This window comes from Bombina bombina, chromosome 1 (assembly GCF_027579735.1).
Source record: "Bombina bombina isolate aBomBom1 chromosome 1, aBomBom1.pri, whole genome shotgun sequence".
NCBI lineage: Eukaryota > Metazoa > Chordata > Amphibia > Anura > Bombinatoridae > Bombina > Bombina bombina.
The window spans coordinates 930,802,677-930,830,446 of record NC_069499.1 but is presented as its reverse complement, the minus strand read 5'-3'; the positions used below and the strand labels follow the sequence as shown (position 1 = coordinate 930,830,446).

Sequence of the window (27,770 nt, the reverse complement as noted above, 5' to 3'; positions counted from 1 at the left end):
GGGTTTATTTTACAGGTACATTTGTACTTATTTTAGCTAGGTAGTTTATTAAATAGTTAATAACTATTTAATAACTATTGTACCTAGTTAAAATAAATACAAATTATTATTTATATTGTAGCTATCTTAGGGTTTATTTTATAGGTAAGTATTTAGTTTTAAATAGGATTATTTTATTTAATAGTAGTAATTTAATTTCCTTTTATTTAAATTATATTTAAGTTAGGGGGTGTTAGGGTTAGATTTAGATTTAGGGGTTAATAAATTTAATATAGTAGCGGCGACGTTGGGGGCGGCATATTAGGGGTTAATAAATGTAGGTAGGTGTTGGCGATGTTAGGGACGGCAGATTATGGGTTAATAAAATGTAACTAGTGTTTGCAAGGCGGGAGTGCAGCGGTTTAGGGGTTAATACATTTATTAAAGTGGCGGCGATGTCCGGTCGGCAGATTAGGGGTTAAATAATGTTATTATAGTGTTTGCGATGTGGGGGGCCTCGGTTTAGGGGTTAATAGGTAGTTTATGGGTGTTAGTGTACTTTGTAGCACTTTAGTTAAGAGCTTTATGTTACAGGGTTAGCCCATAAAACTCTTAACTACTGACTTTTATATGCGGCAGGAGTCTGGACAGGAAAGGATCTACCACTCACTTTTCAGGCGATCGTAATACCGGCGTTAGGCAAATCCCATTAAAAAATAGGATACTCAATTGACGTAAGGGGATTTGTGGTAAGCTAAAATCACGGAAAAAAAGTGAGCGGTAGACCCTTTCCTGCCTGACTCGTAATACCAGTGGGCGTTAAAAGCAGCGTTGGGACCCCTCAACGCTGCTTTTTAAGGCTAACGCAAGACTCGTAATCTAGGTGATAGCGAGTAGACACATGCATGTGTGATTGAGAGGAAGAGAGCAGAGGTTAGTGCACTGGTTTTCAAACCTGTCCTCTGGCCTCCCTAACAGGCCAGAATTTGAGGATATCTGAACTGGAGCACAGGTGAAATAATCAGCTGATTACTAAACATGGTTATTGTACCTGCTCTCATCCAAGGTAATCCTTAAAATGTGGCCTGTTGGGGAGGCCTGAGTACATGTTTTAAAATCAGTGGATTAATGTGATCAATTGAAGAACTTGAGGATGTGATAATCATTTGTTGAAGGAGCAGCAATGCACTACTGGTTTCTAACTGAACACATGGGTGAGCCAATGCCAATCGGTGTATATATATGCAGCCACCAATCAGCAGTTAGAACCTAGGTTCTTTTCGGCTCCTGAGCTTTCCTATATACGCCTTTCATCAAAGGATAACAAGAGAAGAAAGCAAATTAAATAATAGAAGTAAAGTGAAAAGTTGTTTAAAATGGTATGTTCTGTCTAAATCATTAGTGTCTAATTATGACTTTTCTGTCCCTTTAAAACACAAATATGGTTTGCCATATGCTTTTGAATAGTATCAAGCATATATGATGGCGAGTTATATCAGTATTTGTGAATGTAATGCCTAAAGCAGGGTATTGCATGTATTTATATACACAGACATCACATATGTAAAGGATTATAACGTTTGTATTCTTCCTCCCTGTCCTCCCTCTCTTCTCAGATGATTGCCCACCCCCGCCAGCTCCCTTTCCTCATCGGTTTGTGACTCTTGCACCCGGAACAGTGGAAGAACTTTACAGTTTAAACATGAAGGAAATCCTAGGGGGGTGAGATTCTATTTTATTGCGTATCTTTCAACATATGCAACAAAAAAGTGTCAATTTGGTGCAATGACACTCTGTGTCCTGTGTTATAGGGGACGGTTTGGAGAAGTTCATGTCTGCACAGAGAAGTCCAGTGGTATGAAACTTGTGGCCAAAGTTTTGAAGATCCAAACTGGCCAAGAGAGGGTAATAATGGGGGATGGGAGCTGTCTGTTTGTCATTCAGTTTTTTTTGTTTTATTTTGTCTAAATCTCAGTTGTTCTGTCATAATTATCTTTCTCTTGTACCCCTCTTCAATGTCCTCTCTTTCTTTATGAGTCTACCTCCCAATGCTTATTCAATACATAGAGAGTAGCGCCCGTAATCATTCAGGCTTAAGGATATGAAATTAAAAGAATACCTATATAGGTTTACGCAATGATCTATTCGCACAATTTTATATTTGTACCTTCCAATGAGTATATGAGTTTAATAAGTATATGTAATAAAAACATATATTAAAAATATATTCAAGAAACACATGTTAAATCGTATATATATGTGCATAAATTGTGGCCACAACTATTAGAAAATAATCTGAGTAGGATATTCCTGCGGTTATAGATGTTTGTTGTTACAGCGTTGTATCCACTTAGTTTGTGTGTGAACAATCAACTTAGTATGTGGTTATATCCAATTTTTATGGTGTCAATTTTCCTTAGTGTGATACTGTTGCACTTTACGTGTAATGTACCTTACATCCTTGATGGTATCACCCTGGGTTCTCTCTGTATTATCGTAGCCGGCGTTCTCCATTCGTTACTCCGTCTGTATGGTCACGTGACCTTAGGGTAGCCAATCCCTGAGCAGATCCACTATTTGAAAAGGTGCTGAAATAACAATTCTTTGCTTGGCTTTACCGAGTAATGTTAATGAAAGAGTAAACGTTCTTTGTCACAAGATATTACCAAACTGTTGCAGACCAGCTTCCACTCCGCTGTCTTTGTCAGTTTTTTATATCCGTCACTTCTCTACCCAGTGTTCACTTGGATTTACCGGGTAGTCAGGATGGGAGAAAGACGTATTTTGTCCTTATTTCAGGTATCACCTGGCAGTTGCAGACTAGCTTTGAATCAGCTTTCTGTATAAGTATTTCACATCCATCATTTATCTACGCGTTTCAGCATCTAAACAATGCCTTTATCAATAAGAATTGTTATTTCAGCACCATTTCAAATAGAGGATCTGCTCAGGGACTGGCTACCCTAAGGTCACGTGACCATACAGACGGAGTAATGGCTACGATAATACAGAGCTACCCTGATACAGAGAGAACCCCGGGTGATACCATCAAGGATGTAAGGTACTGTAACTCAAGACATTACACGTAAAGTGCAACAGTATCACACTAAGGAAAATTGACATCATAACAATTGGATATAACCACATACTACGTTAATTGTTCACACACAAACTAAGTGGATACAGCGTTGTAACAACAAACATCTATAACCGCAGGAATATCCTACTCAGATTCTTTTCTAATAGTTGTGGCCACAACTTATGTATGTATATACTGTATATATATATATATATATAATTTAACACATGTTTCTTGAATATATTTTTTATATATGTTTTTATTACATATACTTATTAAACTCACTTTATAAATTTCTATTTTTGTTCTTATATTTTATATCTTTTATATATGCTCATTGGAAGGTACAAATATAAAATTGTGTGAATAGATAATTGCGTAAACCTATATAGGTATTCTTTTAATTTCATACCCTTAAGCCTGTATGATTTACTGGCGCCACTCACTATGTATTGAATTTGCTATAACCTGAGTTTGGAGCGTGTATGAGAGGATCACGCTCTTTTTAGAGTGTGCTGATAGGGATTCCAGGCTAGTGAGGTCTAGAGATTCTGTTTTTTTCGCATATTACCTCCCAATGCTTCTCTGTCTCAGTGTCTGCCTATATCTCTCATGGTCTATATGTCTATCTTTGAGGTTTGTCTGTCTGCCTCTCAGGGTCTATATGTCTGTCTCTCAGGGTCTGTCTGTCTATCTCTCAGGAGATGGCTCTGAATGAGGTCCAAGTGATGAACCAATTAGATCATCGAAATATAATCCAGATGTTTGATGCTCTGGAGACTCCAAGTGCCATCTTCCTCTTCATAGAATAGTGAGTTTGGATCCATATGACTTTGAAATGCATTTAGCCCTTGATTCTCCCTGCTCATCCTATCACAAAACTTGTATACCCATGTATGCTAACCTACTATATTACTGCCTTCACATCCTGACACCTCGTTTGCATCTTTTTAATAGATACCACCATGGCCGGATAGTATGTCAACAGTTCACCATAGCACCTATCCACTCCATATATTAATTTTCTTTCCCTAATGCCCTTACAACCACTTCCTAATTTTGTGTTCTTTTGTTCCACATTATGTGTACCTGACATTATGACTCAGTTTTCTCTGTTTTTCCGTGAACATCTGTAACATTGTGTCCCTTCTGGCTCCCTTCTGAAGCCTTTAAAGCACTATTCCCAACATAATACCCTTGCTAATCCCTCATAATTTATTTTCATGATCCACATTTTCTTTTCAAAACACACCAATAATATTTAACCTTTTCTAACCATATCTCCCATCCAGTTCCTATCTCTTAATTAATAATGTATTCTGTTGTGCTCTTTTATTAAACATTTTAAATAAATTCATATTTATTAAACAATTAAAATCTTATTCTTTCAAAAATACATAAGAGGTATGCCTAAACTAATTTAATTTATAGTCCTTTTTCTTCTCCCTAATCCAATGAGGGTTAATAATATTGAATATTTCAGTACTATTACCATTACTTTGAAGTCTATATTTTAATCATTAAAACTCAAACTCATTGGCGGTACTAGTACCAAATAAATGGGGGGCCAATGGGCTATGTTGTGGGTGATCAGTGGGCAAAGTCAGTGAGATGAGTATGGCCATAAGTGATCTGTGGGCAGAATTGTGCAGTTTTGGGGTTAGGGTGTGACTTGGCTATCACGGGTATGGCTAGGAGGACCTCTTAAATCTCTCTCCTCCAAAAAACAGGTGTTTGAAAGATTGAGGTATTTTTGCACTTTCTATAGAATGGCCACTGAACAGAACACATTTATGACCATAATAAATCATACTATTTAGATATATAAAATCTTTTTTTAAATTCACAAGTCCTTTCTCAGACTAATTCACTCTCGTTCCTTTTTATTTCTTTTGTCATTCTTTTCCTTGCTCACCTCATATTCTCCCTACTTTACCATTCTACTTGCTGATCATTTGTGTCCTTGTGTTTTCTGTGCCTACAGTGTGGAGGCAGGCGAGTTGTTTGAGAGGATTATTGATGACAATTTTGAGTTATGTGAAGTAGATGCCATGGTATATACACGACAGATCTGCGAGGGTGTCTTCTACATGCACCAAATGTATGTGCTGCATCTGGACCTCAAGGTATCTGGCGCAATGTTCCATCTCAGTGGGCAGGTTGATAATGCACTCACTACTAGCTTTAGAACACACTGACTATCATGACATGCAAGTAGTAGAGCCATGATACACTGGCATAGTTGCCAACATTTCAAAAAAAATTCCAGGGACACTTTGCAGAAGAGCAAGCAAGCGGGTTACTGGATTATTGACGACCTACTGTTCAACTGCTCCGCCCACTCAGTTCTGCAATCAAAACACACCCATTTGAAAGTAATAGTATAATTTAGACTTATCCATAGTTTATTATACAGATTACAGCACCAAGCTCTTACACCTACCCAGTCTCTGGAACACATTCTGGGCATATGGTTATTTATACAACACAGCATAAAAATTAGAAAGACAAATAATATGTGAACCCATTCAATAATAATAATATTCCATTAGGAATGAATTATATTTAAATAATACACTATATCTATTTATCATCTATCTATCTGTATATATGTGTGTGTATGTGTATATTTTTATATATATATATATATATATATATATATATATATATAAATATATATGCAAACAACAAATGCTGTGCAAAAGAGATTTTCAGGGACATTTCCAGGGACAAAAAAAATCCAGGGACATACAACAAAATCCAGGGACTGTCCCTGGAAATCAGGGACTGTTGGCAACTATGCACTGGATATGGGGCCAGAAATAGGTTCAGAGCACACTCGTAAGTATGGTAAAGATGGTCAGAGTACAGTCTTATCCGTGAAGACGGGATACACTCACTATAAGAATAACAACGGGGATGGGGGTCAGCAAACAATGATGAGCTTGGCATCTTAGATATTAGACCAATTATATAGGATTGACATCACATTACAAATGTCAGTGGTGTTGTCACATGAACTATAAGGGACTAAAGTCTCAACTATCCTTACGGCTTTAATGGGACTCAAATAGGTTAGTTTTCTATTTATTTTGTTTCCACAAAAATCCATTCATCCATTTAGGCAACCAATTATGGGCCAGATTAGAAGTGGCTCGCTAACTTTTTCTTTCGTTCATGCGCCAATTATACTAAAAGTAAACTTTTAAGATGGGCAGGTTAGCGCGTGTATTACAAGTTGAAAGTAGAAAGATAGTATGCAAGCAAAACACGATGCACGCTAACTTTAGGACTTCTAATATTGTGACTGCGTTAAATTCTTCTCCCCATAGACAGCAATGGAAAAAAAAAAATCCAACACTTATTGCTCGTGCCTTAACCCGACACTGCATTCAAACAACTACACTAAAGTCGAAGGTAGTTATAAATATTTACAACATTCCAATGTTTTTCACGTAGAAGGAAAATGTTCTTTGTATGTATATATATATATATATATATATAAAGTATATATATATATATATATAAAATCATTTTAAAAAATATATATCGATACCAACATATTTATATGAATATATACACAATATTTCTATTAAAAACACTGTAAAACACACGACAATATAAAAAAAAATGTTTATTTAGATTATATTTCATGTTTAAGGTATTTGAGTAGAAAGGGCTCCAAAAGTTTATATATATATATATATATATATATATATATGTGTGTATATATATATAAATATATATATATATATATATACACAATATATACGTGTGTGTATGCATGTGTATATATGTATGTATATAGATATTTACACATATAAACACAAAAATAAACATGAATATATATATATATTATGAGTTTTGCATTATGAGCGGCTTGGTACTAACTTGCAAGTTATTGTCACCACTCACCTCCCTATAGCGCTGCTATTACAGGTTTTCATAAGCCCGGCGTTAGCAGGCAATATGTGAGCATTGAGCAAAATTAAGCTCCATACCACACTCCAATACCAGCGCTGCTTTGAGCTGGTTTTACGTGCTTGTGCACGATTTTCCCATAGACATCAATGGGGAGAGCCGGCTGAAAAAAAGCCTAACACCTGCAATAAAGGAGCGTAAAGCTCAGTAACGCAGCCCTATTGATTCCTATGGGGAAAGAAAATGTATGTTTACACCTAACACCCTAACATAAACCCTGAGTCTAAACACCCCTAATCTGCCGCCCCCGACATCGCCAACACCTACATTATACTTATTAACCCCTAGTCTGCTGCCCCCGACATCGCCAACACCTACATTATACTTATTAACCCCTAGTCTGCTGCCCCCGACATCGCCGACACCTACATTATACTTATTAACCCTTAATCTGCCGCCCCCGACATTGCCGCAACCTACATTATACTTATTAACCCTTAATCTGCTGCCCCAACGTCGCCAACACCTACATACAGTTATTAACCCCTAAACTGCCGCCCACAATGTCACCATCACCTACATTAAAGTTATTAACCCCTAATCTGCCGACATCGCCGCCACGTACCTACATTTATATTGATCACTGGTTTTCAAACCGGCTTTCTAGATTACCTTGGATGAGAGCATGTAAAATAACCACGTTTACTAATCAGCTGATTATTTCACCTGTGCTCCAGTTCAGATATCCACAAAATGTGGCCTTCTAGGGAGGCATGAGGACAGGTTTGAAAACCAATGATATAGATATATAGGTATAGAGTATATTAAGCTCAGTTAAATTCGCATAAATAGGTAAAGATATATGTCATCAAATATATATATATATATATATATTTTTTTTTAAATAAATTTAATAAAATTCTATGTGAAGAACATTGGAATGTAAAATATTTATAACTATCTTCTGGTTTAGCGCCGTAGGTCTAACATGGTGTAGGATTTGCAAGTGTTAGCTTTTTTTCTTTAGCGCACTCCATTGAAGTCTATGGGGAGAAGAAGTTTACGTGGTCGCGATATCCAAAGTCCTAAAGTTATCGTGCATTGGGTTTTGCTTGCGTGCTAACCTTTTACTTTCAACTTGTAATACTCTTGCTAATGCGACCGCACTCATTTTTTATATTGCACAAGGGGGATAAATTAGCATGCCACTTGTAATCTGTAATCTTGGACATTTTTAAATATGTTATTATTTCTTTATCCTACACCCTCTCTAGCACTTTGTCTCCTCCCCATTCACTGATCTCTTCTCTCCTTGTTACTCTTTCCTAACTCTCTCACATACACTTCTTACACCAACTCTCCTTTCTCTCCATACTGTCCTCTAATACAGTCCTTCCTCTCGTCACCTTCTCACTCCCCCTCTGTCTCACCTTCTCTCACTCTGGGCCTTATGAGCTAAAGCTCTACACACTGATGAGGTAAGCTAAGATGTTTTATCAGTACTGTGAGGTCCAACAAAGACATTTATAAAGGCAAATTGTAGCTTGAGAGCTGATTATCTGGCTATATAGGCACCTACAGCCCCCAATCATTTGTTTAATCTGTCACTTCTACCTTCTCATTCTAGTTAATACTGTGTCACTTTCCCTCTATCACTCACCCTCTCTCTCATCACTTACAGCAACATTCACACTGCAATAAAAGTAAACAGGATGTTGTATGTGTATATTTAAGTATGTGTGTTGTGTGTAAAAAAATATACATTTTTATATTTAAAAAGGGAAACACTCTCAGCCATATCAAGCTCAACTATCCATCTACATAACTAAGGTTAATTACACATAGTTTTATATAAAAAATATATCCATTTTGTAATGAAAATTAAAGTGAAGGTAAACTTTGGAGAATGAAAGCTCATTTTTAAAAAAAATACTATTAAAAACAGGGGCACTTTCATTCATCAAAGTTTACAAAGCAGCCGTTTTAATAACCGTTTTGTTAAAAAAATTACCTTTTTTTCTTTTTAAAGCCAGAGCAGCTTCCCCCACATAGAGATCCTCTATTCACACGTCAGCAATGACTAATCCTGCTTCCTCCAATCACAGCTTTCCCCCCAGGGTAGTCATTGCCTGAGGCCATGCTGTGATTGGAGGAAGCAGGGATTGGAGGATTGTGATTGGAGGAAGCAGGGGGGAAGCTGCTCTAGCTGTGAAAAGAAAAAAAGGTAATTTTTTTAACAAAACGGTTGCTTTCTAAACTTTGATGAATGAAAGGGCCCCTGTTTTTAATAATATTTTTAAAAAACGGGCTTTCATTCACCAAAGTTTACCTTCACTTTAAAAGAGGCCAATGGGGAATTACTGCATCATCTAAAAAAAACCATGAAGGTCAATGTAAAGCACACAAAAAAACGCACACTTTTTCATGTTTTTACCCAATAGTATGCTGAAGTAATTAAATGACCTGAAAATATAATATATGTAACTTTAGCAATTTAGCTAATTCATATGAATTTTCTAATTCTAGTGGATTGCAATGGCTTTTAAATCGAAACCAAATACCACTGAGTTACATATGACATTTTTTTCCGTGATGACATTAGTAACTGGATGTCTGAGGATGCAATTACTGCATCTGTCTCATCAAATGAATACAACTACTAAAATATGACAACCTATTTTAATAATTCTAAAAACTTGTATAAAATAAAAAATAAGTGCATATTGAATGGCCTGGACCATTAAGTTTGGACCAAAAAGCTAGAAAATAACTCGGAGAAATACTTTAGCTTTTATTTCATAAAATACCAGAAAAAAGAGATACAAGTGATCAGAATCATTCACATATGCCTGTTTTATTTGTTAAGCTTCTTATATTTACAGTGGCTAACATAGTATAACCATTATTGCACATTAGCTCTTATTATAACATGATTTATTTATTTAATCCTTTGTTTTTCTTCTCCTATGTGTTGGGTGCAGAAGACCTGTGCCCACCTCTATTCCCAACCTCTGTTCTAACAAATACATCTCTCCTTATATCTGCAGCCAGAGAATATCGTCTGTGTGTCCCCTATTAGCCACATGGTGAAAATAATTGACTTTGGACTTGCTCGAAAGTATGAACTATCCGTATATTTATAAAGTGTTGTGTCGTTATTTGTCACATCAGTTTGTTTATATAGTAAATATTTTAGTATGTTTTATCTGTGTGTCTGTGACATATATGTATGTTATGACACTTGCTGCCTGGATGTTTCAATGTATGAGTTTCACCGGTCTGTCTTTATGACTGTATGTATTTTAAATGTCTTTGTAATATATGTCCATCTGTATGATTCATATTTGTATATAAGATGTTGTCTTTCTCAGGTACAAACCACGGGAGAAGCTAAAAGTCTCCTTTGGGACACCGGAATTTCTCTCCCCTGAAGTTATCAATTTCGACTTTGTATCTTTTCCTACTGACATGTGGAGCATCGGAGTCATTACATACATGATGTAAAGTGTGACTGACAACCTAGCACTGTGTGCCAGTTCATGTCTATAACCTATAGAATAGCTGGTGAAAATGTAGCAGTGGCTTAACGTATGTTTGTTAATCTGTGTGACTCTTTGCTTCTGACATATTGGCTTTTGTGACAATGGTGCAGTGTGCTACTTATTATGTAGTTATCTGAGACACACTATATGGCCAATAGTATGTGGACTCCCCTACTAATTATTGAGCCACACATAAAATCCAGCACTATACCATTAAATCTCCATAAGGAGACTAAATACACACAGAGAGAAGCACACTCATAGGAACAAACAACTAGCTCAATAACATTGTTAGCCTGTTCTATGGTGATTTACCACCTTGGTGCAGCTTCTTTTAGCCCAATAATGTTTTTCACAGAGTAGAACTTTCCTGTAGTATATCAGTCTGATCCCGCCTATTATGGTCAGTCTAAATCTCTATAGACAGACATTGGCGGTACAATGGCTTGTACTTAGGAGCTCGGTGACTTTAAATGTGGCACTGTGATAGGACGGAGCCACCTTTGCTTCACTATCTGCCAGTGGTGAATCATGCTTTACTAAATAGCAGCCTGATGTAAGAACCTGGGCATGGCAGATGCCAGAAGAACACTATATAAAGGAATGCATAGTGCCTACTTTAAAGTTTGGTGGAGGAAGGGATAATGGTCTGGGGATGTTTTTCAGGGTTTGGTCTTAGTAACAATGAAGAGTCATCCTAAAGCTACAAGATATAGACATTTTAGACAATTGGGTGCTTCCAACTATGTGGAACAGTTCTTGCTCCTGTGCACAAGGTGAGGTTCATAAAGACAAGGTTTGATGAGTTAGGTGTGCAGGAACTTGAATGAGCGGCACAGAACCCTAACCTCAACCCCACTGAACACTTTTGGGATGAATTGGAATGTTGATTGCGAGCTAGACCTTTTCATCCAACCTCAACCAGCCTGATTTAACAAATGCTCTTTTGGCTGAGTGGACACAAATTCCCACAGACACACTACAAAATCTTGTAGTAAGCCTACTTAGATGAATGGTGACTGTCAGGGGCGGAACTACTAGCAGTGCAGGTGGTGCGCTGGCATATATATATATATATATATATATATATATATATATATACACTAACTTTTTGGGCTGGCTCCTAGATCTTGATAATCAAATTTGTAAAGCACTGCCCTAAAACATCACACATAAAACAGTATATTTTATAATTGTGGAATATTTTGACATTTAGAAAGCTGAAGGAGTCAGGTCAATTTGTTTCATAAAAGGTATTAGTAGAATGAAGGTAGTTTGGTTACCTGAGTGATTCATAATAATTGGTGTCACAAAAAGAGTTGGCCATTGCTTCACTATCAATCCAATATTTACCACCAATGACTGTGTCTACTGGAGCTTTGTCAGGTAAGATTTGTTTTGTTTTAGATTTTAAAGTGCCCAACTGTTGCCTTTCCTACAGAATTTTTTTTAATATACATTGTTATATATACAGTATATATATAAAAAATAACAAGAGTATTGCATTGAGCAATGATACTTTTTTATTGGACTAACTATACATTTATAAGATAAGCTTTTGGAAGAGTGTCTTACTTTTTCAAGTCTGAAGCAATACTGACCAATTTGATGGAATTTACAGATTATATATTAAAACATAGGCTAAAAAGACAGAAAGTGTTACAGTGGTCTGAATGCGGGGGAAGGAGGGGGTGTCGTAAAATCATGAGGGGGGTTTAGGAGACAGAGGCAGAAAGTGTCCAGTGAAGGCTAACAGACAGGGTAAATATATGGTTATACACAAAGCATATATTGACATAAAGCTATATATCAACAAAGAATCAATATGAATAAAGATGGGAAATTAGGTATACAGGGGAATATAAGATAGTCAAAAAAGGAGAAAGGAAAGAAAGAAAAAAAAGGGGAATAATAATAATGACAAAAGTGTGGACATAGGCTTACCTGCGTACCTATGCATAGAGAGTGTGGAATATACAATCTAATTGACTACAGTATATGAAAGTACATTACAAAAAAAATGTGATAATGGGTTAAGAAGTCCACATTTAGTCCAGAATTTCAGTCCAGATTTTTCAACACCACTTCCTCCCATTGCATTCAGACCTCTGTAACACATTGAGGCCCATTTATCAAGCTCCGTATGTTGCTTGAGGGCCGCTGCTCCATAACCCTGTCCGCCTGCTCTGATGAGGCGGACAGGAATCGCCACAATACAACCCGATCGAGTACGATCGGGTTGATTGACACCTCCCTGCTGGCGGCCCATTGGCCGCGAGTCTTCAGGAGGCGGCGTTGCACCAGCAGCTCTTGTGAGCTGCTGGGGCAATGCTGAATACGGAGAGCGTATTGCTCTCCGCATTCAGCGACGTCTGTCGGACCTGATCCGCACTGTCGGATCAAGTCCGACAGACATATGATAATTCGTCCTCTTTCTGTCTTTTTAGCCTGTGTTTTAATATATAATCTGTAAATTCCATCAAATTGGTCAGTATTGCTTCAGATTTGAAAAAGGAAGACACTCTTCCGAAAGCTTCTCATCTTATAAATGTATAGTTAGTCAAATAAAAAAGTATCATTGCTCAATGTAATAATCTTGTTATTTTAATATCTAAATCTCTGGACTAACATGGCTACTCCAATCAATATATATATATATGCCACTAATCTATCAGATAACTGTTTCCCACTTGGTGAAAACTTTCAATACATAAACCACTAATACAAGCCTGCTACAACTTTTGTTATATGCCAGAGATATATTTTAGAATGTCTGTATTTCCTTCATTAGATGCATGTAAAATATTTTATCAGCACTTAAACTGAGAAATATCACAAAACAAAATAATGATCCAGCTATTAGTAATACTGTTGAAGTTAAATGTACATTATTTGGACACTGCAATTAAGTTTCCTCCGAAACAAAAAAGCCTCTAAATTATTAGCCCAAATTGCCAGTGTTCTCTAACCACAAGCTTGTATATACATTAGCACAAATTCTTTGTCAGCATTACTTATGAAATGATGGCTACATAAATTGTAAAAAAAATTACCCACACTCAACAATAAACATAGTTCAGTTCTTAGTTTATAGTTTCAACCTACCTAAAATGTCCCAACTTCTTATAACAGTCACTTATTAAAGGGACAATCTACACCAGAAGTTTTATTGTTTTAAAATATAGATAATCCCTTTATTACCCTTTCCCCAGTTTTGCATAACCAACACAGTTATATTAATATACTTTTTACCTGTGTGATTACCTTGTATCTAAGCCTCTGTAGACTGCCCCTTGATCACATGATATTATCTATAATGACTTGCATTTTAGCCAATTAGTGCAGTGTCTGCCACAAGCCACGGGCGTGAGCACAATGTTATCTGTATGGCTCACATAAACAAGCACTCCCCTGTTGTGAAAAGCTAATAAAAAATATATAATAAGAGGCTGTCTTTAGTGGCTTAGAAACAGGTAGACATTTAGAGGTTTCAATGTTATAAAGTATATTAATATAGTAATGTTGATTGTGCAAATCTGGGGGATAGGTAGTAAAGGCGTTATCTATCTTTTTAAACAATAACAATATTAGTGTTGACTGTCCCATTAAGTCATGGCACCAATGTATGCCACATTAACCCACTATTACACCACACACTAAAAGCAATACCCCTATCATTCCTCTTCCTAATTTGACCTCCCACCACAAATTATTACACCTCCAAAGGGACCACTTTACCTTTATAACCACTAGCGCAACTTTCACCCAATGCAATAATTAAGTCCTCCTCCTCAACCAATCAAAAATGGTGGGGGAAATTACTTTTGTTAAGGGGTTTGCAATTAAATTATGAAGGGAACCTTAGGAGTGAGTAATGGTGAGGATGTTGTTGCACTCAATACATAAAAATGTCTTTGGGGATTTTTTGACACTTCTGGCTAGATTACAAGTGGAGCACAATCAATAGTGCAGAGTGTGTTATCTTCATGCACTAAGAATAAGGCACAATAGAATTCCCTATCTTTTATACTGCATATCTCTCAGTGTCTACAAGGCATTTCTCAGGTGTGTTTAGGGGGTTCTGGTAGATCTCTCACATTATAGTACAAGCATTGTGACTCACTACTTTTGTAGTCAAGGCCGGATTGGCCTACCAGGATACCAGGAGATTTCCCGGTGAGCTGCGTTTGCATTGCCATACTCACTAAGTAGAAAGGCATGAGCATGCTCTGAAATTCTACAATAGAGCAGATGGTATGGCTAATTGTTTATCATACCCATGGGCGGAACTACCATGTGTGCAGCAGGTGCAGTGGCACAAGGGCACAAGTGCTGGGGGGGGGGCATAGCAGCCAGTGTATACATAGGCGTATGCAGAATGTATACTATTCAAATGCAAGGGAGCCTTTTATTAGTGCAGGTTGCAGGTATATCTATATATGTCACTGCATGAATTGTGATGCCCCCAGATTGCCCTCAAGGTGGGTGAGTGCTAGCGATGGCTAGAGCCATCGTTCGCACTCAAAGGGTTAAAATTGTATCTTCTATCCAAATCATGATAGAAAATATTGGGGTTTCCTGTCCCTTTAAGTACTGTTTATAGAAAAACTAGATAGTTTACATGAAATCATGCTCCCAGTGAGGGGGGGGGGGGGTAACAGAGATACTAAAATGTTAATTTTTCATTGTTCTCTCTATGTATTTTTTGTTAAAATAAGCAGTGAGGGATAAGATAAGGAAAACTTTGTGTAAATAATAAGACAGATAATCTAATTGCGTCTGCTCTGCCTAAACGTTCAGCTCTTTTCATTGGGTTGGGGCTTCAATTAGCAGAAACAGCTATTTCATGAACAAAAATATGCCTAAAAGAGCCATTTCCCATACATTTTATACTCTGCATCTGTTAAAACGAGTCATTAGAAACACAGGGGAAATCAGGTTTACAGTAAACAATTTGCTAAATTGTGTGCACATTTTGCTAAATAATGCAAGCAATGTGCTAAATTGTACGCACATTTTACTAAATTATGCTCTCATTTTACTAAATGATGCTTTCATTTTACTAAATTATGCTCTTATTTTACTAAATAATGCTCTCATTTTACTAAATAATGCTCTCATTTTACTAAATAATGCTCTAATTTTACTAAATTATGCTGTCATTTTACTAAATGATGCTTTCATTTTACTAAATAATGCTCTCATTTTACTAAATAATGCTCTAATTTTACTAAATTATGCTCTCATTTTACTAAATAATGCTCTCATTTTACTAAATTATGCTCTCATTTTACTAAATGATGCTCTCATTTTACTAAATAATGCTCTCATTTTACTAAATAATGCTCTCATTTTACTAAATTATGCTCTCATTTTACTAAATAATGCTCTCATTTTACTAAATAATGCTCTCATTTTACTAAATTATGCTCTCATTTTACTAAATTATGCTCTCATTTTACTAAATAATGCTCTCATTTTACTAAATTATGCTCTCATTTTACTAAATAATGCTCTAATTTTACTAAATTATGCTCTCATTTTACTAAATAATGCTCTCATTTTACTAAATGATGCTTTCATTTTACTAAATTATGCTCTCATTTTACTAAATGATGCTCTCATTTTACTAAATAATGCTCTCATTTTACTAAATAATGCTCTCATTTTACTAAATTATGCTCTCATTTTACTAAATTATGCTCTCATTTTACTAAATGATGCTTTCATTTTACTAAATAATGCTCTCATTTTACTAAATTATGCTCTCATTTTACTAAATAATGCTCTCATTTTACTAAATAATGCTCTCATTTTACTAAATTATGCTCTCATTTTACTAAATGATGCTTTAATTTTACTAAATGATGCTCTCATTTTACTAAATTGTGCGCACAATTTATAAACAAATCTTGTATGACACCTCTGGGGGTCCGTAGTATCCTTTCACATTCATTGAGGAAGTCTAGCTTGCAGAGCAATATTTTTATATGAGTATGTAAAAGTGGAGATTTCTCTTGCAGTTTCTTAATGACGTTGCAGACAGTGGAAACTGAAAGCAGGAAGCACATAGCTATCTTTTTATAACAATCCCCTGCATTGCAAGTGTCAAGTTATCATTATTTACTAATCCTTAGTCAGCTGCACAGAGGAGCCCATGTGGTAGCACAGCTGGAGAGGTTCCAGAAGTCAGAGAATTCATTAAGCTGTCATCACTAGACGTAGATCAAGGTCTAACAAGTCAATTTAGACAATTTAGGTTCGGAGAACTTGCAAAGAAGTCACTAGTGGATCAACTGGAAGGTTGCCCAGGCTTTTCCACACGCCACAATTCTTTTTTGTTTGTTTTTTCCAATCAATTAAAGTGTAATAGAAGTTGTTTTGACTTCTTTTTATTTAGAAAATAAACATTTGGGTATGGGTGCCATTGGTAAATAACTGTATGTGTTCTAGGATCAGTTTTGCAACAATTACATGCTGTGATGAATTAGAATACTGAACATTCTGCATTAAAAAAAAATCCATAATTTATTTTATATAGAGAAGCTGCCTAACTGCAGGGAGGTTTGCTGTACAGAATAATAATACAGATAATACAGATAATATATACAATATTTAGCACATACATAAATAAATATATATATATATATATATATATACATATAATATTTAGCACACATACAAATATATAATATTTAGCACACACACATATATATAATATTTAGAACATATACATATATAATATTTAACACATTCATATATATACGTTGATTGGAGTAGCCATGTTAGTCAAGAGATTTAGCTATCAAAATAGCAAGAGTATTGCATTGAGCAATGATACTTTTTTATTGGACTAACTATACATTTATAAGATAAGCTTTCGGAAGAATGTCTTCCTTTTTCAAGTCTGAAGCAATATTGACCAATTTGATGGAATTTACAGATGATATCTTAAAACACAGGCTAAAAAGACAAAGTGTTACAGAGGTCTGAATGCAGGGGGAGAAGGGGGTGTCGTAAAAATCATGATGGGGGTTTAGGAGACAGGCAGATAGTGTCAGTAAAAGATAATAGGCAGGGGAAATACTATACTATATACATATATGTATACTATATACATAAAGTTATATATCAACATAGAATCAATATGAATAAAGATGGGAAATTAGGTATACAGGGGAATATAAGATAGTCAAAAACGGAGAAAGAAAGAAAGAAAGAAAGAAAGAAAGAAAGAAAGAAAGAAAGAAAGAAAGAAAGAAAGAAAGAAAGAAAAAAAAAAGGGGAATAATAATAATGACAAAAGTGTGGACATAGGCTTACCTGGGTACCTATGCATAGAGAGTGTGGAATATACAATGTAATTGACTACAGTATATGAAAGTACATTACAAAAAATTTTTGATAATGGGTTAAGAAACCAGAGTCCACATTTAGTCCAGAATTTAGCAAGTTGAAGTGCATTATCATTTTCATTTCAAAGGTTTTCCTTTCCATGGTGTTCTTGAAGTTGCCTCTGAGAATCTTGATTTTGAAGTGTTTTATGGAGTGGTCAGGTTGGGTGAAATGGTGACCAACAGGGGTACAGTATTTTGTTTCACAGTGGTTTTTGATTGAGTGTCTGTGTAAGTTCATCCGAAGGTGCAGCTTTTGGCTTGTTTCTCCAATATAACATCCCACTTCACAAACCGCAGTGCAATGTATCATGTATACCACATTTGCAGATATATATATAGGACACATACATATATATAATTTTTAGCAGACACACATATAAATATATATATATATTTAGTATTTAGCATACATACATACATATATAATATTTAGCATACATACATATATAATATTTAGCACACATACATATATATAAGATTTAGCATACACACACACACATATATATATATATATATATATATATATATATATATATATATAATATATATATATATATATATATATATAAGATTTAGCATTAGGGATGGGCGAATGTGTACATTTCCGAATTAGAATGTTAGAACGAATGTTATTACCGAAATTCGAATTACAAATCCCAATGTTGATACGAACAAATATTCTTAAAAATTCTATAATCAAATGCTATTTACAGTTTTTGAATGTCTCTTTTGAATTTGAATGTTTATAATTAGATCGAATGTCCACATTCAAAATTTCTAATTTAACATTCTATTTAACAAATGCTATTCAGAAGTTAAATAGTTCATGTGGTAGGGAATCTAGTAAATTGATAAATAATAGATACAAATATATCAATTTGAATGTTTTTATTTCGATCGAATATTTCATAATTTGAATATTACATTTAAAGAAAGCATTAGAAATACTATTACAAACATATAAATTCAAATTTTTCGAATTTGAATATTGCATAATTTGAATATTACATTTAAAGAAAGCATTAGAAATACTATTACAAATATATAAATTCAAATTTTTCTAAACTAATATTTTCTAATCGTAAAATTTGAAACCAAATATTCGTAAATTGATTGTTAGTATGTTATGTAAACATTCGAAATTCGATTCGAACGAACAAATGTGTTAAAATTCGTTTCATTTTTCATTTTTTTGTTGCGAAACATTCGCCCATCCCTATTTAGCATACATACCATAAAAAGCCTGCTCAATTCAATAACTTATTTGTCAAGGCTGTAATAGCCTCTCTCCAGCCTGTCATGTGTCACCCGTTCCTATATCATTCTATGCAGCTGATTCACTAAAGAATGTCAAAGCTGTGAGCTTTAATGAATCAGCTACACTTAATAGTATAGGAAGTGGTGTATATTGTACTCAGTGGTGCCCAGTACGTGCAAATACAAACATGCCATAAACCTGTGTATAAAGAAACACTTTACACAGGATATATAAAAAGTAAAAAATACTAAACATAGTATATACATATTGAATACACACTTTAAATTCACATAAAAGAACAACTTATATAATCACCCTACACACACATTTAAACACTGCCCCTAAAGTCATTACTCAGCTCCTTAGCATAATTTTTGTCTCCGTGAAAATGGATATCCCATAAATTTAACGTGGTGGAATTTGGCAGGAGATACAGCTGCTATTTGGCTGGTTGTGTGATCAGTTAAACCCGGCATGCTTGCCACATCACAACGCAACAACCTAATTTTGGCTTGAGATTATGATTTGTTCCATTAACACTAAAACAACACTCTGGGGTAACACATAAAACAAAATTAGCTGAATATTTGTTTCCTGATTGTTCCCTTTTACTGCACTGTCTCTCATTTCTCCTTACTTTGTGCAGAGATTGAGAATAACATACATGAGTCTGCCAAGATTTTTCACTACATGAGTAGGAAGGTTGTGCTCACCTACATTAGCAAAAGCAGGAACCCACTTGGTAACCAAGGGATTGGGGGGGGGGGCAAGAGAGGGCAATGCCACCCATGGAGATTTGCTGTTTATATCCAAGCACAAATCTCCATGAGCTGCCATTTTGTAAAAATATTGTGCATTACATGTGTACAACAAACAACACTCTCCTGTTGCACATGTTGTCACTGATAATATTGTATTAGGGGCATTTTATATTTTTTGAGGAAGTGGAACAGCTGACAGTAAAGTAAAGGTTAGTTTTGTTGTAATCTGTACCATGTATGGCTTATGGTTTGGCATTGGCGTGAGACTATTTTCAATCTGTTACTCAAAGAATTTATAATGTAGCTTAATGTACTAATTGTAAATTAGATTGTACTAGGTATTTTTTATCATAAACTAGTAAACCATGTTCTGAATTGTTATTATAGAACAATATCAAGACACAAATTGTTTCATATGAATGGTAAGTGATAAGATCAGAAAACCCTGGTGGGGAGTGGGGTGATCGGATGACTTTGCTTTTTAGAAAAAGCTTTTTGGATTTTAATCCTGCAGACACATAAACCTAAGGAGTAATTTAATACATAAAAATCGCTTACTCAAGCTAGTAAAATATTATATCAGCATAACATGGTATAACCTCTTGTTACCATCTCTTAGGGAATATTAATTGTCTCTCAGATGTGGTTCCTTTGTGACCGTTTTCTTTACATCCTCCTCCTTAGGAGTTTGTATGCTGGCGGGCAGGTACCCTAGTCGTCACAAGGGCTAATACCCAGATGGTCACATGGGTTATGGTGTCACTAATGGCTTCTACGTGTTTTGTCCGACTGTGGTCAGACTGTACATATCAGTGATCCACTTGTAGGGGTAGTGGTGATTAAGGTGTGTCACTACTGAATCCCATCTCATGTAGTTCACTCCTTGATCCAGTGCATATGCATGAATCTTCTTGCATCAGCAGTTTAAAAACAGGTCAAGAGATCTTCTGGCCTTCTAAAAAGGATCTTTAGATCAGAACAAGGAAATACACTTCTTAAAATCCTTGACTTCTATGGGAGAATACGTGAACGAGCGAGCACGTGACATTGAGTTCAGATTTTTGCGCTAGTCGGGTTACCTCTTGTGCAAAATATGTTTTTTTAAACTTGTACTATGAGCCCAACCCGACTAGCGCAATAAGATTAACTCTAGCAGAGTTTTTGCGATTGCGGTAAAAAATACTGCGCCACTTGTAATCTAGCTCTTGTTTTGCAATGCAGTAGATAACTGCAGAAAAGTGCTATGAGTTCTATGTCCCTTTAAGAATTTGCCGCACATAATATATTTTGTTTCAATGTGTGTTTAAATTTCAAGGACAATTTTATTTGCAGTCATGTGGGACTGCAGTGGAAAAAAGTAGACGCCAAATTGTGTTCCTTTATGGAATTCAGAAACTGTTAGTCACCTAGATTACGAGTTTTGCGCTATAGAGGGTGCAAAACGAATGCAACAAAAGTTGCGTTATTTCACCCTCCATATGCTGCCATTACGAGTTTCTGAAAAGCCTCCTTGTGCGTGCAATATGGTTGCGTTAAGCTCTATACTGCACAAAAGCCAAGGGCTGATTTGACATGCTTATGCACGCTTTCCCCATAGACATCAAAGGGGAGAGAGTGTTAGAAAAAAAACTAACACCTGCGATCACGGAAAGAAAAAATCTCCATAACGCAACCCCATTGATGTCTATGGGGAAAAAAGTTAAGTTGAAACCTTACATAAACTCCAAGTCTAAACACCCCTAATCTGCCGCCCCGGACATCGCTGACACCTAAATAGAGTTATTAACCCCTAATCTGCCACTCTCGACATCGCCTACACCAAAATAAAGTTATTAACCCCTATTCTGCAGCTCCCCGACATCGCCACCACAAATAAAAGTTATTAACCTCTAAACCTCTGGCCTCCCACATCACCGCCACTAATAAAAGCTATTAACCCCTATTCTGCTGCTCTCCGACAATGCCGCCACTATAATAAATGTATTAACCTCTAAACCTCTGGCCTCACACATCACTGCCACTAAATAAACCTATTAACTCCTAAACTGCCAGCCCCCCACATCACAAAAAAATAAATTAAACTATTAACCCCTTAACCTAACAACCCCCTAACTTTATATTAAATTACAATATCCATATCTGAAAATAAATAAAAACTTACCTGTGAAATTAAAAAAAACTAAGTTTAAACTAACAATTAACCTAACATAACTATTATACTAAACAATTATACTAAAATTAAAATAACTACCAATTAAAAAAACTAAATTACAAAAAAAAAATACAAAATTACGATAAATAACAAACGAAATTATCAAAAATTATAAGTATTACATACCCTAAAGAAAAGAGCTCTTTTTCCTAGAACAAAATATAAAGACCCCCCAATAGTAAAACTCACCGCCCAACCAACCCCCCCAAATAAAAAACCTAACTCTAACAAAAACCTAAGCTACCCATTGCCCTCAAAAGGGCATTTGTATGGGCATTGCCCTTAAAAGGGCATTCAGCCCTTTTACATTGCCCTGAAAACGGGATTCAGCTATTTTACCTAAAGCCCAAAACCCTAATCTAAAAAAAAAAAAAACATTTAAAAAAAAAAAAAAAACTAACACTAACCCCCGAAGAAGTCCGGACAGCCATCCTCATCCAGGCTGTGAGAAGTTTTCATCCATTCAGTTTTCTTGAAGACATCCGGAGTGGAGCGTCCTCTTCATACGGTCACCGCCGTACACTGGATCTTCAATGCAAGGGAGCCTTTTCAAAATGGCGTCCCTTGCATTCCTATTGGCTGATTTGATTCTTGAAATTCGAATCAGCCAATAGGATGAGAGCTAGTGAAATTCTTCTGGCTGATTTGAATAGCCAATAGAATTTTATTAGCTCTCATCCTATTGGCTGTTTTGAACAGCCAATAGGATTTCAGTAGTTCTCATCCTACTGGCTGATTTTAATTTCAAGAATCAAATCAGCCAATAGGAATGCAAGGGTCACCATTTTGAAAAGGCTCCCTTGCATTAAAGATCCAGTGTATGGCGGTGACCATATGAAGAGGACGCTCCGAGCCAGATGTCTTTAATGATGGATCCACTCCGCACCGCCAGGATGAAGATAGAAGACGCCTGGATGAGGATGGATGTCCGGACTTCAGAAACTCTGAGTGGATTTTCTGTGGTTAGTGTTGGGTTTTTTGTTTTTTTTGGGGTGTTTTTTTTTTTTTAGATTAGGGTTTTGGGGCTTTAGGTAAAAGAGATCAATGCCCTTTTCAGGTCAATGTAAAAGAGCTGAATGCCCTTTTCAGGGCAATGGGTTGCTTAAGTTTTAGTTAGTTACTTTTTTTATTTTGGGGGGTTGGATGGGTGGTGGGTTTTATTGTTGGGGGTCTTTGTATTTTTTTCCAGGTAAAAAAGCTGATTTCTTAAGGCAATGCCCTACAAAAGGCCCTTTTAAGGGCTATTGGTAGTTTATTGTAGGCTATGGGGTGTTTTTATTTTGGGGGGCTTTTTTCATTTTTATAGGGCTGTTAGATTATGTGTAATTGTTTTTATTTTTGATAATTTTGTGTTATTTTTTGTAATTTAGTGTTTGTTATTTTTTGTAATTTTGTATTTTTTTAATTTTTTTGTCATTTTAGACTTAACCCTTTGGGTGCTAAGCACTTTCCCACCTGGGTGCTAAGCTGATTTGTGTTTTTTTTATTTTTTAAATATATATATTTTAACTTTTCTTTTTTATTTTTCAGAGCCCCATGACCGTTGGAAAGGTTAGGCGATTACCTTTCCAACGGTGGGTCTTGACGGCCTGTAGCTGCTTAGATGCCTGAGATACAGGCTTCTAAGCAGCTTGCCTCCTTTCCCTATACTTTTTCAATAAAGTTGTGTGGTGAAGTCGTCATGTCACAGCACCTGACTGAAACAATTTGCAACAGCTCAGAGCTGTCGTTAGCACTCAAGGGGTTAAATTATTTTAGTAGTGTTAGGTTTATTTTAATGTGTAATTTAGTTTTTTTAATTGGTAGTTATTTTAACTTTAGTATAATAGTTATATTAGGTTAATTGTTAGTTTAAACTTAGTTTTTTTTTATTTCACAGGTAAGTTTTTTATTTGTTTTAAGATAGGGATATTGTATTTAATTTAAGGTTATGGGTTAAAAGTTTAATGTATTAGTGGCAATGTGGGGGGCTGGCGGTTTAGGGGTTAATAGGTTTATTTAGTAGTGGCGATGTGAGGGGCTGGCGTTAGGGGTTAATAACTTTATTATAGTGGTGGGAATGCGGGCGGCAGCTTAGATGTTAATAAATTTTAAATAGTGTTTGCGATGTGGGAGGGCCTCGGTTTAGGGGTGAATAGGTAGTTTAGTGTTAGTGTACTTTGTAACACTTTAGTTATGAGTTTTGTGAAACATTTTGTCACATTTTTGTCACACAAAATCCATAACTACTGCTCTCAGAAAGCGGAATGGATCGTGTCGGTGTAGGCTGTAACGCAAGTATTTTAGCCTCACCGCACAACGTGCAATACTGGCGCTATGGAAATCCCACACAAAAAACTCATTTTTTAGAGTGGGGGATTTACATTGCGTTACAGGATAAAATGCTTGCGGTAGAGCTATACCGACATGACTCGTAATGGCTGCATTACTGTTTTTACTCTGAAATTGTCTTTTTTTCAGAATTAAAACCGTAACGCACAACTCGTAATCTAGGTGAGTGTCTGATACAGTGACAACTTGGTATTCTAAACTTGTCATCAAATTTATATTCATGTTGAGGGGAGCTGGTGACTGTTAGTTCCATTAATCCATGTAACAGTTGCATATGCTTTATTGTAAGGTCACAATAATATATTTATTTGAAGCTTAATTTCAGAGACAGACAACCATTTACATGCAGGTTTTAGAAACCAGCAGCTGTAAACACCCTTTTAAGGTCTGGCAACATTAGGAATATTAATGTCATCAGGAATATTCCATGTGGCCAGAGTGCTTGCCAAAAAGGGGAATTACAAATACGTAGAAATATATCAATCAAGCTGTTGAGTTCACCACTACATTTAGGTACAAGGGATATTCCAAACAATGTTTGGGAGACAAATATAAATGAGTTCTTGAACCAGAAAAGGGTCTCTCTCTGACTGTCTGGGCATCTTCACAAGACGGGAAACACAGTAGATGACTCTATAAATAGGGATCTTTACTCCATATCACTCAGCAGCAAGTGATGTAAACAGAATCTTAGCCAGGTTCTAAGAGATACTGATAAGGGATGGGCCAATGTTTTGCAGCATTTGAAAAATGAAACAAATTTTAACACATTCGTTCGTTTCTAATTTTGAATGTTTGTACAACATTCTAACATTTGTTTTATGTAATAGTATTTCTAATACTTACTTTAAATGTAATAATCAATTCGATTTTTTCTAATAACTCTATTTGAATTATGCAATAATTCAATTAGAAAAATTCGAATTTATATATTTGTAATAGTATTTCTAATACTTTCTTTAAATGTAATCAAATTATACAATATTCAAAATAGAAACATTTGAATTGATATATTTGTATCTAATGTGTATCAATTTACTAAATTCCCTACCACATGAACTATTGAACCTCTGAATAGTATTTGTTAAATCGAATGTTACATTAGAAATTTTGAATGTGGACATTCGATCTAATTATAAACATTCGATTTACAAAGTGACGTTCAAAAACTGTAAATAGCATTTGATTATAGAATGTTTAAGAATATTCATTCTTATTAAAATTTGATTATGTAAATCGAATTTCTACAATAACATTCGTTATAACATTCAAATTTGAATAGAAACACATTTCGCCCATCCCTAATACTGATCTTTAACCTACTACTCATGGGGCAAGTTCCTCTTAAATCCACATTTACATATTGGAAATAAAATTAATTTACATAATATATATTATTAAAAATGGTCTGTATATGTGTAGCCCTAGCAACTTACTCCCTCCAATAGTGGGCCTACTCAACAGAGGGCCCTGGTGCACATTTTTTTTACCCCCTCAAGGTAACTCAGTAATAAGTAATACTAATAATATAAATTTTTATCTGTATAATGATTTTGAATATATATATATATATATATATATATATATACACAATATGTGGATAAGCACTAATAAATAGAAAATGACTAAAGGAGTATGAATTCAGAATGAAGTAATTCTCAAGACTGAGATGTACTCCAGAAAAAACGCCTCAGAGAAATAATATGAATAAATATAGGTGTCTCCGCACTACCAAGCAGTTATTTTACCAAAAATAAAATGTAGACATCAGTCCAAACTATATAATAGGCTAGACTCTTAGGCTGAAATGTTCAGTAATCAAGCTGTTGATTACTGAACATTGCAGCCTAAGGGTCTAGCCTATTATATAGTTTGGACTGACGTCTACATTTTTTTTTCTAGTACTGAGGACGCCCAGTTTTTCTGTGTTTTGTTTTCTGTTTCTGTGTCTCTGCATCTGTGTTTGACTATGCATTGTATATGGAATGTGCCTTATATATTTGTAGCCGATGTACATTAGATTCCTTATTTGCTCTTTAAGATATATACCTTTGTAACTGCATTTGTTTGGTATATTAACTGCTTGGTAGTGCGGAGAAACCTATATTTATTCATATACTGTGTATATATATATATATATATATATATACACACACACATAATGATGTAAGTTTCTATACACTATAATCTGCTGAGTACACTGTTCTATATAAATATAATGAGTATACTCCAATGAATATGCTGTGCTGTATAATGATGAAAGTATTTATGCACTGATGAGTATGCAGCACAGTATAATGATGCTGAGTATCCGACAGTTATAGCCATATATAAGCAGCAGTATTTAATTTATATTTTATTATATAAATACTTTTTGTATTCCTATGGCCATTTTTGTTTTTGTTATTTACTGGAGTATGGTTTTTATTCTGTGTCTATGATATTCTATAAAAAGGCTCTTTATTTGTATAAGCAAGACAGGAAAAGGCAACAGCACAATTTCATTAAAATGTTCTTATGTTGTGACAATCAGGAGCGGAAATACCATTGGTGCAGAAGGTGCAATGGCACTAAAGCCCAACTGTTGGAGGTATGTACAGAATGTTTACAATCCTAATGCAGGGGAGACTTTTATTAGTGCAGGTCCATCTATACTCATTATAAAAAGCAGATGTGCAGTGCTGATATCAAAAATTGTGTTGCTGTGACAACTAAAAGATAGATAAAAAATATATATAGAGAAGAGTGTATAGTCAACAAAAAGATGCTAAAATAGAGACTCTGGTGCACTGTGCTGACTGGATATTTGTGTTCATTTTATTACATATGAATCAGTCTGGTTATGTGACTGTGTTTGTGCAACGATAGCTTAAAAATTAAAAAGATTTTGTATAGATACCCTTATTATTAAGTGATGATATCTATAGTGTAGTATAAATTTTGCTATAAAGTTTCAATTTTTGTGTGAAGTTTACTTAGGTCGAGCGAGTTGACCTTAATTTGAAGAATTTCTATTAGAGGTGATTGTGACAGTGTTGTGTTTACTAGCTTTGATGACCAGATATTGTAATGTTACATTTTGATGGTTGTAGTAATCAATTTTTTATAGGAATATGTTATTTTTACTGTATATGGTTAGGTCTTATATTGGTAGTTCCTATTGGTATGTGATCTTGACATATATTAATAATTCGACAGCTACTGACAGTAATCTTCACATTGGTTTAGCCAATCTGATCAATTGTTGTATGATATTTCCCAGATTGGGGTCCTATAGGATTATAAGTATT

At 35.2% G+C, this 27,770-nt stretch overlaps 1 protein-coding gene across 3 annotated transcripts in view; it reads left to right on the top strand.

Annotated features, from left to right (window-relative positions):
* MYLK2 (myosin light chain kinase 2) overlaps positions 1 to 27,770 on the top strand; it is a 178,820-nt gene that overhangs the window by 93,581 nt on the left and 57,469 nt on the right. For 2 of the 3 annotated variants that reach the window (XM_053699735.1, XM_053699693.1), the window contains 6 exons: positions 1,596 to 1,701; positions 1,791 to 1,884; positions 3,760 to 3,869; positions 5,043 to 5,184; positions 10,027 to 10,097; positions 10,351 to 10,479. In XM_053699735.1, coding sequence (XP_053555710.1) covers positions 1,596 to 1,701; positions 1,791 to 1,884; positions 3,760 to 3,869; positions 5,043 to 5,184; positions 10,027 to 10,097; positions 10,351 to 10,479 — 652 coding nt within the window. The remainder of the gene's footprint in view (positions 1 to 1,595; positions 1,702 to 1,790; positions 1,885 to 3,759; positions 3,870 to 5,042; positions 5,185 to 10,026; positions 10,098 to 10,350; positions 10,480 to 27,770) is intronic. The other variant, XM_053699716.1, reaches the window with a different exon arrangement.